The sequence below is a fragment of the Strix uralensis genome, chromosome 17 (assembly GCF_047716275.1).
Source record: "Strix uralensis isolate ZFMK-TIS-50842 chromosome 17, bStrUra1, whole genome shotgun sequence".
In the NCBI taxonomy this organism is placed as follows: Eukaryota; Metazoa; Chordata; class Aves; order Strigiformes; family Strigidae; genus Strix; species Strix uralensis.
Window position 1 is genome coordinate 6,101,484 of NC_133988.1, and position 13,416 is coordinate 6,114,899.

The 13,416-nt window shown below is 44.6% G+C and overlaps 1 protein-coding gene across 1 annotated transcript in view; it reads left to right on the forward strand.

Annotated features, from left to right (window-relative positions):
* The first annotated feature begins 130 nt into the window (after window positions 1-130).
* LIMK2 (LIM domain kinase 2) overlaps window positions 131-13,416 on the forward strand; it is a 32,582-nt gene continuing 19,296 nt past the window's right edge. Inside the window, exons 1-2 of the mRNA XM_074887761.1 lie at window positions 131-258; window positions 2,751-2,850. Coding sequence (XP_074743862.1) covers window positions 243-258; window positions 2,751-2,850 — 116 coding nt within the window. The 5' untranslated portion in view covers window positions 131-242. The remainder of the gene's footprint in view (window positions 259-2,750; window positions 2,851-13,416) is intronic.

Below are 13,416 nucleotides of genomic sequence, written 5' to 3' on the forward strand. Positions count from 1 at the left end.
AGTAGCGCGGCGATTGGCTGGTGGTTGCGAGGGGGGCGGAGCGCCGATTGGCCTGCGGCGAGGAAAAGGGCGGGGCGATGAGCTGCTGGCGAGGCGGGGCGTTGCGATAGCGGTGAGGGGTGGGGGGGGCGCGCGCGCGGGAGCGCGCTCCCGGACCAGGTGTGGAGTGACCTACCGCGCGCTCCGTAGAGGCTGACGTCAGGCGCGGGCGAGCCCCGGGGCGGCGGCGAGGCCGGCGCGGGATGGAGGGGCCGCCAGGTGAGGCTGCCGGGCCGGGCCGCGCCGGTGCCGCCCGCCCTCCGTGACAGTGGGGCGGGGGCGCGTACGCGAGGCCGTGGCTCTCCGCCGGCCGGGCGGCGTTATGCGGGCGTCGGTCTGTCCGTCCATCGGCGGGGTGGCAGGTGTGGGGCGCGGGGGGGGGCCGTGCCCGGGCTCCGGCGCAGCGAGCTCCGCGGGGAGGTGCGGAGATGGAGGTGGCTTCCAGGGCTGCGCCGCGCCTTCCTGCCCCGAGGGCGGCTGGCTGCCGGGCACGGCATCCGTTAACGCCGCTGCCTGCTGGGGCCGGTCGCCCTCGCCCTGTCGCTGGTGGTGTCCCGCGGTGCGCAAGGTCCCGCCTTCCCCGCCGAGGCTGGGCCGCCTTCCCCCCGCGGGGGCTGCCCGGTGCCCGCCGGCGCTGCTGCTGGAGGAGCTGCTGCTTTTCCCCGCAGGCCGCCTCTGTAACATTCCTCCTGTCCTGGGGGACTGGACAGACCTGCTACACTGATCATGTCCGCTTGCTTTTCCTTCACACTATTTCCTGCACTGTTTTTTTCATTTCCGTCACTTCTCAGGGATACTTAAGCAATTTCGCTTGAATATAGGACTATTCATTTCCGTTTGTGAGCTAATCAGCCTTTCTGGGAACACTTAAACAGATGTAGCACCGCAGCTACATCTGAGGTGACTACTACCTGGAGTTCAGAAGCTAACGGGTAGAGCTCGAGTATGATTATTGTGGACAGTATGTGTTGCTTTTAGTCAGCAGTGCTGTAGTCATGAGTCTTTAAATTCCTTTAAATAGGATCCACTGCCTGTATTCACCTTTGCACCTTGTGCTCTTGGCACTAAACAGGAGGAGATGGAGCTGCAGGGTGGCTGGTTTGCGGACTTTTTTGGTCTGTGCAGTGGCAGCAACTCCAGAAGTTCAGCTGACTTCAAGGGCTTGCGCTGCTTGGAGAGGAGAGTGGCGGCTGCCTGTGCCTTGAGACAGGCACACGTGGCTTTGCCTTTTATTGCCAAGCCTGCTTGGTGTGCTGAAAAGCAGTGTGCTTTATAGAAGAACATGGGTAGTGCAAGCTTTTCTCAGCGTTTCTCCTAACACTTCCTCTGTTGTGCAGCTCTGAGGTCAGGTGCAGTTCTTGGTGTTCCAGACAGCAGGAGGGTGCAGCCAGGCTCCCAGCTGTGGAGCTTATGCTTAGTTAGGAACTGAAGTAGCAACTTATTCCAAGTGTCCCATTTGAATGAATCCTATCTAGCACTATTCTCTGTGTGGAGACCTTTACGGGTACTGTCAGCCTGCTGGTGAGGGTGGTGCTTCCTTGTGGTTGAGCAACAAGTTTTTTCTCTGAATTAGTGTTTATGTGAAACGTGCAAGGAGATCTTCACCTTGGTTATTTTTAAACGTTGTCGTTGACCTACACAATGGGGCAAAAGTGCATAGAAGGCTGATGGCTTCTGTTTTGTGTAACTTCAAGGAACTTGACCTTGGTATCAACTTGCCTGAGCAACTACTGAGTTTTAACGTTCTTTGGAAAATGGAAGTCCGTGGTTAGTGGTTTTCCTTCTCTAAGTGCACTTCTTTCCTTATGCAACCTTACTGCGAGTAAACTTTTGGTAGCAGGAAGAAGCAGGTTTGACATCTGCCCAGCTATGTGACATGTTTCTTGTGCCATCCTGCACTCATCCAGATCCTTGACTCTTTCTTTAATATGCCCACACAGCTGTTTGGATTTTGGATACCATTTATCTGTGTGCCAAATGCTCTTTGTGCGCAAGTTTTCATATCATTTTTCCAGCTTGCCTGCATCTAAATAACTGGCTCTCTCTGAGGCTTTATGGTAGTTCTAGCAGAAGCTATTATAAGTGCTTTCTGAAAGGCCAACAGACTAGTAGCATCAACCCTTCTTCCAAAGTCTTGACAGTAGTGTGGTGTTGGCTGTACAGTCTTTACAGGAATATTCATTCAAGTGTGTAATTCCTTCCTGGTAGTCAAGTTATTCTCTACTGAATAAAGTTTGCCTTTCCTTTCTTTCAGTTCTGGGAAATCCAGTTAATTATATAAATGAGTGCAAACATTATGTGCCGAGACAGTGGCATGGGGAAAATAGTAGTATGGCTTCCTGGCCTAGCTTGGTTCTCTGTGGGAATTATTACACTAGACTAATCTGCCTTCTGGAAATCTCTTCTCTGAAAACTAGAATAGTTGTAACGGAGCTGTTTTCTGTAAAAAGTTATATTGCTTTCTTCTACAGAATGTGAAGGAGCAGATGGTGATGTTATATCTGGAGAAAACCAAAATATAGATGTCAGAGTTCAGCTTGGGAACTCCACTCTCTGGGGTTACAGACTGCCTGGTATTGGCTTAACTTTCAGTGTGTGAAGGCTTTCCTGTCACTTATATAATTTAAGGTTGTTCTTTATTAGGGTTGCAGCAATCCTTGTTTTCTCTGATGTAAAATGGTTGTTGTATGTCACTTCTTTCCTGCATGCAGGTGAAGAAGTCTGGAGATGTCTAGGATGCGGGGACAGCATTGCTGCTGGTCAGCGTCTCTACAAGACTGTTAATGAAGCTTGGCATATTTCCTGTTTCCGGTAGGTAAAATTTTAGCCTGTTAAACTCTCCTTGTGTTGTTCAACTGACTTGGAAACTGGTGGATAAGTACTAATATTAACAGGGAGTTCTTGCTGTCATCTCTGTGCCTGTTCCGGGGTCTCTCGGCGAGAGATCGATCACATGCTCTTGTTTGCGGCCGTACTTTGGTGCTTGCAGTAGCACTCTGCAACTGACTTTCAGTCCCAACAGCAGTCTGACACTGCCTGGCAAAGTGTTGCCATGCTGACGCAAACGCATACAGGAATACAGATAAAGTACAAATGAAAGCTCTGATTTACTGGTGGTAGCAGAAGCCATGGGTTGCATATTTGTCTTCAGCTGCATTCCAAAGTAGTGCCCAGGCAATTTGGATAGCCTGTTTCTTTTTCTGTATGTGGCAGGTACAAAGGAGATATCAGGGTGTTGGGGAAAACTGCTGATATCGGGGAGGGAGATCTTGCCTTTTGCTTTCTCTCCTTTTCAGAAAATTAAGACATACAAACTTATGAAATCTGTCAGATAATGTTGCTATCAGCAAGGGCAAAAAGATCTCTGATGTGCTGTTCTTCCTGTAATGTGTCTCATTGGTGTTTCATGAATACTCAGTCCAGTTTTCGTGCTCCAGAATCACATTTCTGAAGGGGCCTATATTTTTTAGAGGAGTTGAGTACCTGCAGCTTCTGCTGGCTTCTGTGTTGGCTTTAATCTGGAGAGGCTAATGTTTTGGATACTGTCAAAGCAAATGAGGGAAAAGGAAGCCAAAGCATGGCTTTGGAGGAATGTTTGCTGTGCCAAGATAGGCATCTACTGTCCTGGTTTAAAAAACAAAAAACACTCAACAAAATACCCCAACTTTTTTGAAGTGAGGACTATGGTTATTGGTATATTAAAAAAAAAAAAAAGGCATATCATGCTGCCAAAGTAGTGCTAGCTTTGTTGATTTGGAAAATGCTGTTAGTTACAATGACATGTTGGTAATCACAATTACAGCTTTATATCACTACAAAACCCAGTCTTTTGTATTTCTATTGGTTTGAGTATTCATGTTTAGCTATATTGAGTCAGCTTGTCTTAATCCTGGTTTTCTCTTCTCCCTAAAGAACTACTATCCCGTTGTTGATCTTCCTAGATTCTGCCAGTAGCCAAAGCTGTGTGTGCTAGTAACTCCGTCTTCTTGCCTTTGAATGTATTTCTGTTGTGGGTCTTGATTTGCAGATGTCTTGGTGCTTCTTGCTACTGGGGCTGTTGAGGTAGATAACGGCCGAGCTGGAGGCAAGTCCTGCCCTTAGGACACTTTACAGAGAATTTGATATCATAGTTTATATTGTATAATGGAAGTTTGGTGGGGCTTGGTTTTTTTGGTTTTATACAATTGAAGATGCCAGCTTTTCTCCTGAGATGTGTAATTACTTTTTGCATTTGCTGTGCTTCTCTTACGTTCTGTGCTTTTGGCTAGCTCTAGCACCCAGCTAAACTGCTATGCTGAATGAACAATTGGAACCTGCAGTAAAGGAAGCTGCCCTTCCCTTTTTCCTAGTTCCAGGGTAGGACTGTACATGAAAACAAATTTCAAGTTTGCACTCTGTTCCCCCTTTTCTTCTGTTATCCCTAATCCATGCTGAGCAGCAGTCTTGTGCTTGATATCCCAAAGCCAAACTTTAAAAAGCCTCTAAGGGTAGGAGCCTTTGGCAGCTGGTAGCTGTGAGTTCCGGCAGCTCTTGTGGAGTGTTTTTTACAGTCTTCCTGTGGATTAGCTGACTCCCTGGCCTGGCACATAATTTCTCTAATGCTGATTGGCACTGCTCCAGGCTCGTTAGCTCTGTTTATTCTTGGTCAGGCTAGGCTGCTGATCATGCTTGGCACCGACTGTAGCTGACGTACATGCATGTCTCTGAGGATTTAAGTTTTTTGTCACTTCCCTCCTTCCTCAAACTGCCTGTACAGGAGCTTTGTCTCTGAAACCTGTATTTTCTCTGGTGTGGCTGGAGGGAAAACAAATCCCTATTCGTGTATCTTGGATATTTGAAACTGTTCTTTGGCCACCTGGTCCTTAGGCTTGAATCCGATGGGTTGGATCTGGCTGAGGAAGTTTCTTAGATGTTTCTGTCACGATGTCTGTTGTGAATTAACTCTGAATGTACTTTTGTGCCTTTGAATTCTGTTGAGATAGCATACACTTTCAAAGGTCATTGCTTTTCACTGATACACAATTCCACTGGATTTGGAACTTAACACTGCACAGAACTTCAAACATTGCACCAAGAAAGGGAAAAGAGAGAAGTGGCAAGGTATCTTTTTCTTAGGTCTAGATTCATTTTTACCTAAGGGGATTACTGGAAGAACTTTTCTTACCTGTTCTTACTGCTTTCAGTCCAACTTTTTTCCCTATTACTACTTTGAATTAGACTTTGAATAAAGTATTGATACCTGGTATTTTGATGTCCATTTTTGGTGTTTTGCGTTTTTTGTTTTTTGTTTTTTTTTCCCACAGATACTAAGACGAATTAAGTTAAAAGACACTTCCCTCTTTCTGTAGGGATAGTCCGTATTTGAATTGGAGTAGGATGGGATGAGAAGACCCAGATATAGCCGCATGGTTTAATCTTAAGGACACAGTATTTGTTAAAAATCCGGTTTTGATTATTTGAAGACCATGAATTTGGATCAAGCCTGTTGAATACATCCAGGTAGAAAATGGATCCATATGAAGAAAATTATTGGAAATGGTGAGGAATTCCTTCTGTAGCAGGGTGCTTAAGAACTTTTTAGGAAGGAAGACAGCTGAGGTTCAGTTCCTTCCTAACCATGAAATAACAGAGGATGTATATTACTATGGTCTATAAAATAAATCTAATTTAAGTAGCCAAGCAACACAGGCTTGCTGCAGAAATCTCAAACAAAGCCAAACCCACCAAATCAAAGAAAAACTGTTCACAGTGTGTCTTCAACAAAAGTTACTGAAGGTGATGGATTACTGCTGATTTTACAGTTACAGATTTTAAAATACACTGTTTAGTTTATACCAAAACCAGTTAATTAAAAGCTGAAAAATCATCAGGAGTTTGAAGAGCGGAAAAGCTCATCTTCCTTTTTCTGGAAGAGGAAAGGAAAGTGGAGAAATTTTATATGAATCTAAAATTTTTCATTAGTAGGTGTAAAGCACTGGAGGTGATGGTGACCATTATTCAGGTGACTATTAATTCAGTTTGGACAAATATTTCCTTTTTGCTTAATACCCCAGATTTTTATGCGTATGTAATGCAGCTTGACCTCAGGAAAAATTCTCATGGCTTTCTATATATATATTTTTAAATCATATTGTGGAATAGTTTGATGCTAACTTAACAATATAGACAACTGTAAGACTAAAAAGTTTTTGATATCTGGCTAGATATATGTTACATCTTTTCATACTGATCGGGGATTACATTATTATATTTAAGTAATTGTAAGCAGTAAGTTGACTTTCCAGTAAAAGATACTGGCTAAAATTAAATAATCTTAAAATCATTAAGAAACTGTTTACACTTGTAAAAAAACCTAAAGTAATAAACCAAAATTTCTTTGTTTAAATCACAATAAAAATTGCCTTATTACCTAGAGTTAAATCAGCTCACCTGACAGATTGTTCAGGGTTCAGGTGCTTGCACTCTTTTTGATGCATTACTCCATTTCAAGTTCTGTTAACCTTTACTGGAGCTAGAAACTGAAACACAGGGAGTGTTGTAACCACCAGAAGGCTGTTTTCTCTAAATGAATACTTTGAAAAAATGGAACGGTTTTGGCAGAGTGCAGAAGAACTCCTGGCTCTGTCTGCTACTGGTATTCTGAAGTGAATTTGAAACAAATTCTCCTTCTGACTGTTTCTCAGTAGCAGAACAAGGTTAGAAGTAGATTCCTCCCACAATCCGTCGTCACCTGCCTGTTGTGCACTCTCTGCAGTGTGACAGTTGTCCATGGTCAGAAAACAGAACTGGATTTAGCTATCCATGCATTGAGGGGATGCCCTAAGCTCCAGGCTGCTGAACAGAAAGAGAACCCACTATTAATTTGCTAACTCTAGTGATTTGATTGTCTTACAAAGATGTGATTTTTCTATACTGAATAGCATATTTTGTGTGCTATAGAAATATTTGTTGCTCAGCAAAACTTAGTGAATCACTGTGATTCGTTTTACATTTGGGGGCAAGGGAAGGCAAGCCGGGCAAACTTGTGTTAAGAGTGTATATAGTTAAACCTGGTTTGGGTGTTGCAGGATAAACTGGATGACTTCTGAGGGTATTTTCTAAATCTGTTTTCTGTGTTCTTGGGATATCTACTAAACTTCAAACTTACGTTTGAAGCAAGTAATTTCTAAGGCTTAAGAATGATCAAGAAACTGGTCACCTAACAATCTCCCATCACTGTAGGTTTTTTGGTCTCCCAGGCTATGTCTACTAGCACTTAATTATCCTTAGTGTTAGAAGCTTCTGTCTACTATCTTCAGAAATACCTCTTGTTGCAATTTAAATCAATTTTTTCTAGTCATGTTCACAATGGGTGTGGAAAACAAGCTTTTCCCCCTTCTGTTATTCATGTACCTTTTCCTGTTTGAAGGCAGCAATCCTGTCTCACATCAGTCTCTCCTAGACTGAAGAAGCCCTGGATCTAGTATTTTCTCATAGACTGTGTTTCCTAAACTTTGGATCACTTCTGTTGGTTCAAACTGTTTGGCACAGGCCTTCATTTTCCAAAAGCTGCTTCCTCCCCACAGACGACAGGACAAATAGATCGACAGGATATGAAGTTCAAATGTACAAATGTTGACAAATAAAGATGTAAGCAAAGGTGTGTATGAAGATGAATTTGAAAGGTGGGGATGTTTGATGCTTTGAATCTTCCTTTAGCTTTTCAGCTGTGAACAGAGTCAAGTTTATACACACAGGAGCTGAATTTGAGAGCAGGGAAGAGATCAGTAGTAACAAAAGACAGCTGAATTATGGTAAAAGCAGGAAGACAAGAATCTCCTGTTCTTCCCTGTCTTCTCCAGTTTCTGGCAGTTACAGAAAGCTAATGATAGGGCCTCAGAGGTGAGAGCCCTTCTGCACTAATCCTGCAGACTCCCGGGAATGTCTCTCTGTGGGTGCCTCTATCAGCATTGAAATGGCTCACTCTCAGATTGAGGGAGAAATAGTTGCTAAGCACCTGTTTGTACACAGATCAACCATGACTCTTCAAGAGTTTAAAAATCCAAAGGAACGATGAAGCACTTTGCAGGTAGAAGCTCACATTCCTCAGGGGAATCTATCGGCTACCTGACATTGATGACAACCCTTTATATTTAAGGAGGAGTTGGGCATTCCAGTCTGAACTTTTTTTAGTTGACTTGTCCTTTAGGGCATTGTTATCGGAGCATTATTATATCAAGGTAATTAGAATTACTCACACAGTCCAGTATGTGGTAGGCTTTCCACATGAGTGAGACAGGATCCTTCCCTGAGGAGTTTAGCGGTCTGCACAGACAAAAGCAGCAAGTTAGGAAGTGAGTGAAGGTGCAGTGGTGTAAGTGCCAGTCTTACTGCTGTTATGTGCTGCATTTACAGGTCAGAACTCCTTCCAAAACCATATATAATCTATAAATTTCAGTTGGTTGAATTTCTTTGGTTTGCTTCTCAGCCTACACATATTCAGGAGGTCTACAGCCATTAGCCAAGTATGGTGGAGATAAAAATTCTGTCTCCATCCTAATTATGTGCTTAGTGATGTTGGATACCGACAAGGCATCACTGTGTTGGTCTGAAGTTCTGCTGCTGCTTAGAAGTAAGATGCAGTGATGGAGATGAGCTTTGCTTCACTGTTCGGTTTAGTTTACTCAAGAGCTGTGTGCAAGAGCTTTCACTCAGAGGTACGTGCATATCAAGACAGTATTAGTTTCAGGAGCTGATGTCAGGAGCTGACTCTGTCTTTCAACAGCAGCAAAGCACGTGTTACATTTAAGTGCCTTGGAAATACGATGAGGTGTTGGGATTGTACTGAAGTATTTGGAATGCCTCCAAGCTGCACCCATGCTGAAACAAAGACTTGCTGCAGACTCTTCAGGCATCAGACAGATGCCTCTTCCCCAGCTTATACCAGTCCCACACATATCAAAGTGCCTGTCTGTACCAGGATAAATTTGTGTATCTTGGGGCTGGTAGATATGCTGAGCAATACATCTGTCTGTAGGCATGCTACTGGACAGCATGAACTCGGTGGCAAAGAGGGTGTCTAGATGTGCAGCCTAACCCCAGCTGTTTTGAGATATTAATCACTTGCATATCACAATAGCTATGTGATGTATTTCTGTGGGGATAAAACTGTAATGGCTGCAACTCAATTTGCAATAATGTTAAGTCATTGTTGAGGTTTTTAATTTGTTCTTTTTTACTTGCTAGTTATATTTGTCAGGCTTCTTTCTGGCAAAAATTACAATTCTAAACCATAGTAAGGAAAGCAACACCCTGTGATGGCTACGTGTTTGTGGTGGAAATGCTGTCAGCATTTGCAAGAGGGTAGATGCTGATATCTGACTTCAGTTGGTGAAAAAGAAATTTGCTTCATGCATTTTGGCCCTCAGAGATGGTATCAGTAAAATTACATAGAAAAGTTCCCCCCACACACACCTGTTTATCAGCATTTTTGAAGTACAGTCATTCTGGCAGGAATTCAGATCTAGAATGTATGAACACATTAACACCTTTTCCAGAGCCCTTTTATCAGAGCTATTGTGTTCTCAAATAGGTCGCAGAGACAATAAACAAGGCAAGAAGTAACGAGAATTCTGTGTAGGAAAAAGTAACTTACTGCTGGGGCTTGCTGCAGAAGTAAAATCATTTTGATAAGATGTTTCCTGTTTAAATAGACGTTTGACTATGTGTCCTTTGGCTTTAAGGAAGTCTCAAACAAAATCCCTTCCCAGTTTCTTAGCTGTCTGGGTGGTTTTTATTACTTTGAAGTTAGGCTTTATCTGCTGGCTTCATTCACAGACTAGCTGGCTGCTTATCACATCTGTGGATCAAATCTTCAAAGGTATTGTCTGAAGAGTTGGGATTTATGAGGTCACGTGGAATCCCCCTTGGAGGGAGTTCAGCCCCTGGCAGCAGAATTGTGGGGAAAAGCTTTTGTCCGTAGGTGTTACTGGGCAGGGGAGGGGCTCTGGGATGCACTGGAGGTATGTCTGCGTTGTGGGGTGGTGCTGATAGCCAGGGAAGCGTTGGATTGTGAGCGCTGGCCCATTTTCAGCACGCAACATATAGAGAATGTGGGAGACCAGAGCGCATTCCTAGACACAGACTCACCGTGTTACTGCTTCCAGTAGAGCTGTGTGAAATGTCAGAAGGAATTAGACCCGTGCTGGAACTGACAACCACATCGGGCTCTGCAGCACTAGGCTTCACTGCACTTCTACAGCCAGGCCTAGCAACTGCACTGAATGGGTGAAAATGATGATTTTTTTTTTATTTTTTTTTTTTTTCCCCAGAAAGGTGACTGCTTATTAAAAGTAAAAAAATTTAAACCAAGAAAAACCAACCTAAAAGGCTGTCTGGCTTTCTGCTTGCTTCAACAGCAAGCAGCAGCTGTCAAATCTGCAGCCAGCACTGCCTCGTCCCAGCCCTAGGCGTCCCTTGAACAATATGCCAGCAGAGACGAGCATCTCCAGTAAAAGCACATTTGAGCACTCTTGCCTGTGGAACATAGCATGATTTTCAGGCTGTGTTCAGGCATGCCAGGCTTTGCTGACTGTACAGAAATGGGAGGGCTCAGTGCAGCAGCCTATGTTTGTTGCATTTCTGAGTGTCTTGCAAACAGCTTTAGCTGATTAGGTCACTAGAGATCATGCTTGGCTTCAGAGCAAGCAAAGTGATATAACTACACGTGCTGAAGCAGGAGAGAGTGCTGGTTTATGCCTCTCAGCTTCCATTCAGGAGATGAAGATTAGGTTAAAGGATTGAAAGGACCTCTGTTAAAACAGTGTTGGAAAGAAAGTTATTTTTCCTTGGATGAAGCACACTGTGAGTTACCTCCTGCGAGAGGATGAACAGGTTGTAGGTACTCTGAAGGTAGTATAGCCCCACTCACTGTGAGGGATTTAGGCAAGTATGTAGTAAATGTTAATTGGATGTGTTTGCAGATGTGGCTAGTTGTCTTCGTCGGACTCTGCCTTCTTTGACTTCTCTGTCAGAATGTGCCACTGCTGCAAAGAGTAGTTCCGCGTTTATGCACTTGGCTCTTACTTTGGCAAAAGCTGCTATCTTTCAGCACTTACTAAGGCAGCCCCTCTTTGGATCAAAGCCCCACCCCTTGTGAAGAAGTAGAGCTTATTCAGGCTCTGTAGCCACACGCTGTCCTCCTGCAATGGCTCCTCCTCCTCTCCCACCCTTGGGTGGAACCAGAGAAGGGAAAACTTGACAATAGTTAGCAGGCAGCAGAGCTCGCAAGAACTATTGCAGAAGCATGTCCAACTAGCCGGGCTAGCAGTTATTCTGTCCTTCCCAAGGGAGCCGCTGCTGCTGGGTGCAGGACAAGATGGTTATAGCCATGGGAGCCAGGAAAAATCTGAAAAGGAATGAGCAGCCGAGAGACCTGGCATTCCTTGGGCAGCTTCAAAGAGAGGTGAAGTATCTGAATCAGCGCAAGATTAAATGAGCACTGGCTGCTGCCATGTTGGCAGAACAGAGCTGTTCAGAGGCAGTTGGACAAGTTTGTGGCTGAGCCGGTTTATCCAGTGTTGAAGATGGGAAGTTACTTGTCTGCCCCAGCTTACTTCGCTCCCAAGGATCCCTTTCGGTAAGTCTTGAGCAGGATTAGCAGTGGACCTCCAAAGTGGCCTTTTCCCCCCTGCAATGCTATCCTAAGCAGTTAGTGTGTGAGGCGTGAAGAATAAAGTCCAGTGCTTGTGTACAGGGAACAGCTGGCCTGAAACTGGCATCCTGTCTTGCTTTGAGGAGGCGACGGGGAAGATTGTTACTACCAGTCTCTTTGCAGCTCTCTGGTACGAGGGGATGGCACCTGTGTCGTGAGGCAGTGCCTGTGTAGCCCAGGCAAGCAGCTGTCTTCAGAGCAACACTGCATAGGCCACTTTACCCCATACCCTGGGCTTTGTTCCTCTGCCAGAGGAATGAGATTACTATGGCTGCTGCTGCTTATGGCTCCTCCAGAGCTACTTGTGCTTGGGCATAGCACAGGGTGAGGTGAGGTGCTGCTCTTGGGAGTTCAAGAAGGTGATTTAATCTGCAGTGAGGCAGTGCATAATCTTGTTTGAGAAAAGAAATCAAGTACTTTGCAGGTAACTAGGGACAAGCAGCACACTTCCCTTAGGTGGAAAGGATTATTTTCCTGTGATATTTTGGTTTACATTAACAACCATTCTTGGTCCAGTTGAACAAATGAGGCTTGAGAAAGGCGATAGCTACTGAATAAGGCTTTGATTTGCATTACATCTCCGTAGTGAAAACTGTTAGTGGGGCTGAACACAGCCAGGATGGTGACTGACGCTGATGTGCTGATAAGGTGAATGCATGGGGAAAGGCACAGCTTGCAGTTTCATTGTCTCCCTCCTATCCCCTCCTCTCGGATTTGCTCATTATTGATCCTGTTCCTGCAAACACTTTTGTACTGATTTGGGAGTAAGGACCCTTTTGTTAAAACAGTCTAGGATAGGAGTAAATACTGCTGCACAATTGCTAAGCTGCTTTAGGCAACTTTCTGAAACAGCATCCGCTTTCAGAAGAAGGAAAGTGAGCAGGCATTCATTATTTGTAATATGTGTAGTGCATCATGGTAAGCCACGGATACACCTTCTCCTAAGTGTGTAGAAACGGTTTTGCATCTTCAGAGCTTAAACATTCTGTCTTCTAGTACTTAGTCTGTTTTCTAGCATCTGTTCTTCCGTGTCTAGTGTCTCTTATGTAGCCAGTGCACACACTTCTGCTAAATCTGGGTGGGAAGCCTTTGGGTTACCTACGGACTGGGGTTATATTTTATTCTGCAGCTTTCTGTCTGTGTGACTGTCCTCTCCCCCACTCTGCCTGCAGAATTGGAACCACAGCTCTTTCGAGCTTGTCTAGCGTTAACTGATCTAGCCTGACAGTGTGTGTGAGGGGTGCATTTTATTAATGAGCCCTTCTCAAAGGGATCTGTCTCTTTAGTGCCAGGGAAGTCTTTGCTTCCATGAAGGTATTGGCTTTCATTTAGATGTAAAAGAGATGCCACATGAATTGAATCTCCCATCTCGCTGAAAACCAGGCTGGTTACCTGTTGTGACCTGATCCTCCTACCCACCCCCACCACCACCAAGTAGCCATCAAGCAGCGATTTGTGAACCCTTTCTGCACCTGCTCTGCTACAGAGCAGCTGAAGCTGAACATTGCACCCAGATGCTGCCTGGAGTTCCTGGAGGATGGCTATGGGAGGCAGATTAATTTATTCTTTATAGCTAAGGCTGGGAAGCAAAGAATCATTATGTATGGGACTGTATAATCAGAGCAGGGTTCTGCAGCTCTGAAAATGGTGTCTGGGCAGCATGAGGAAACGTGTCAAGTATGGCT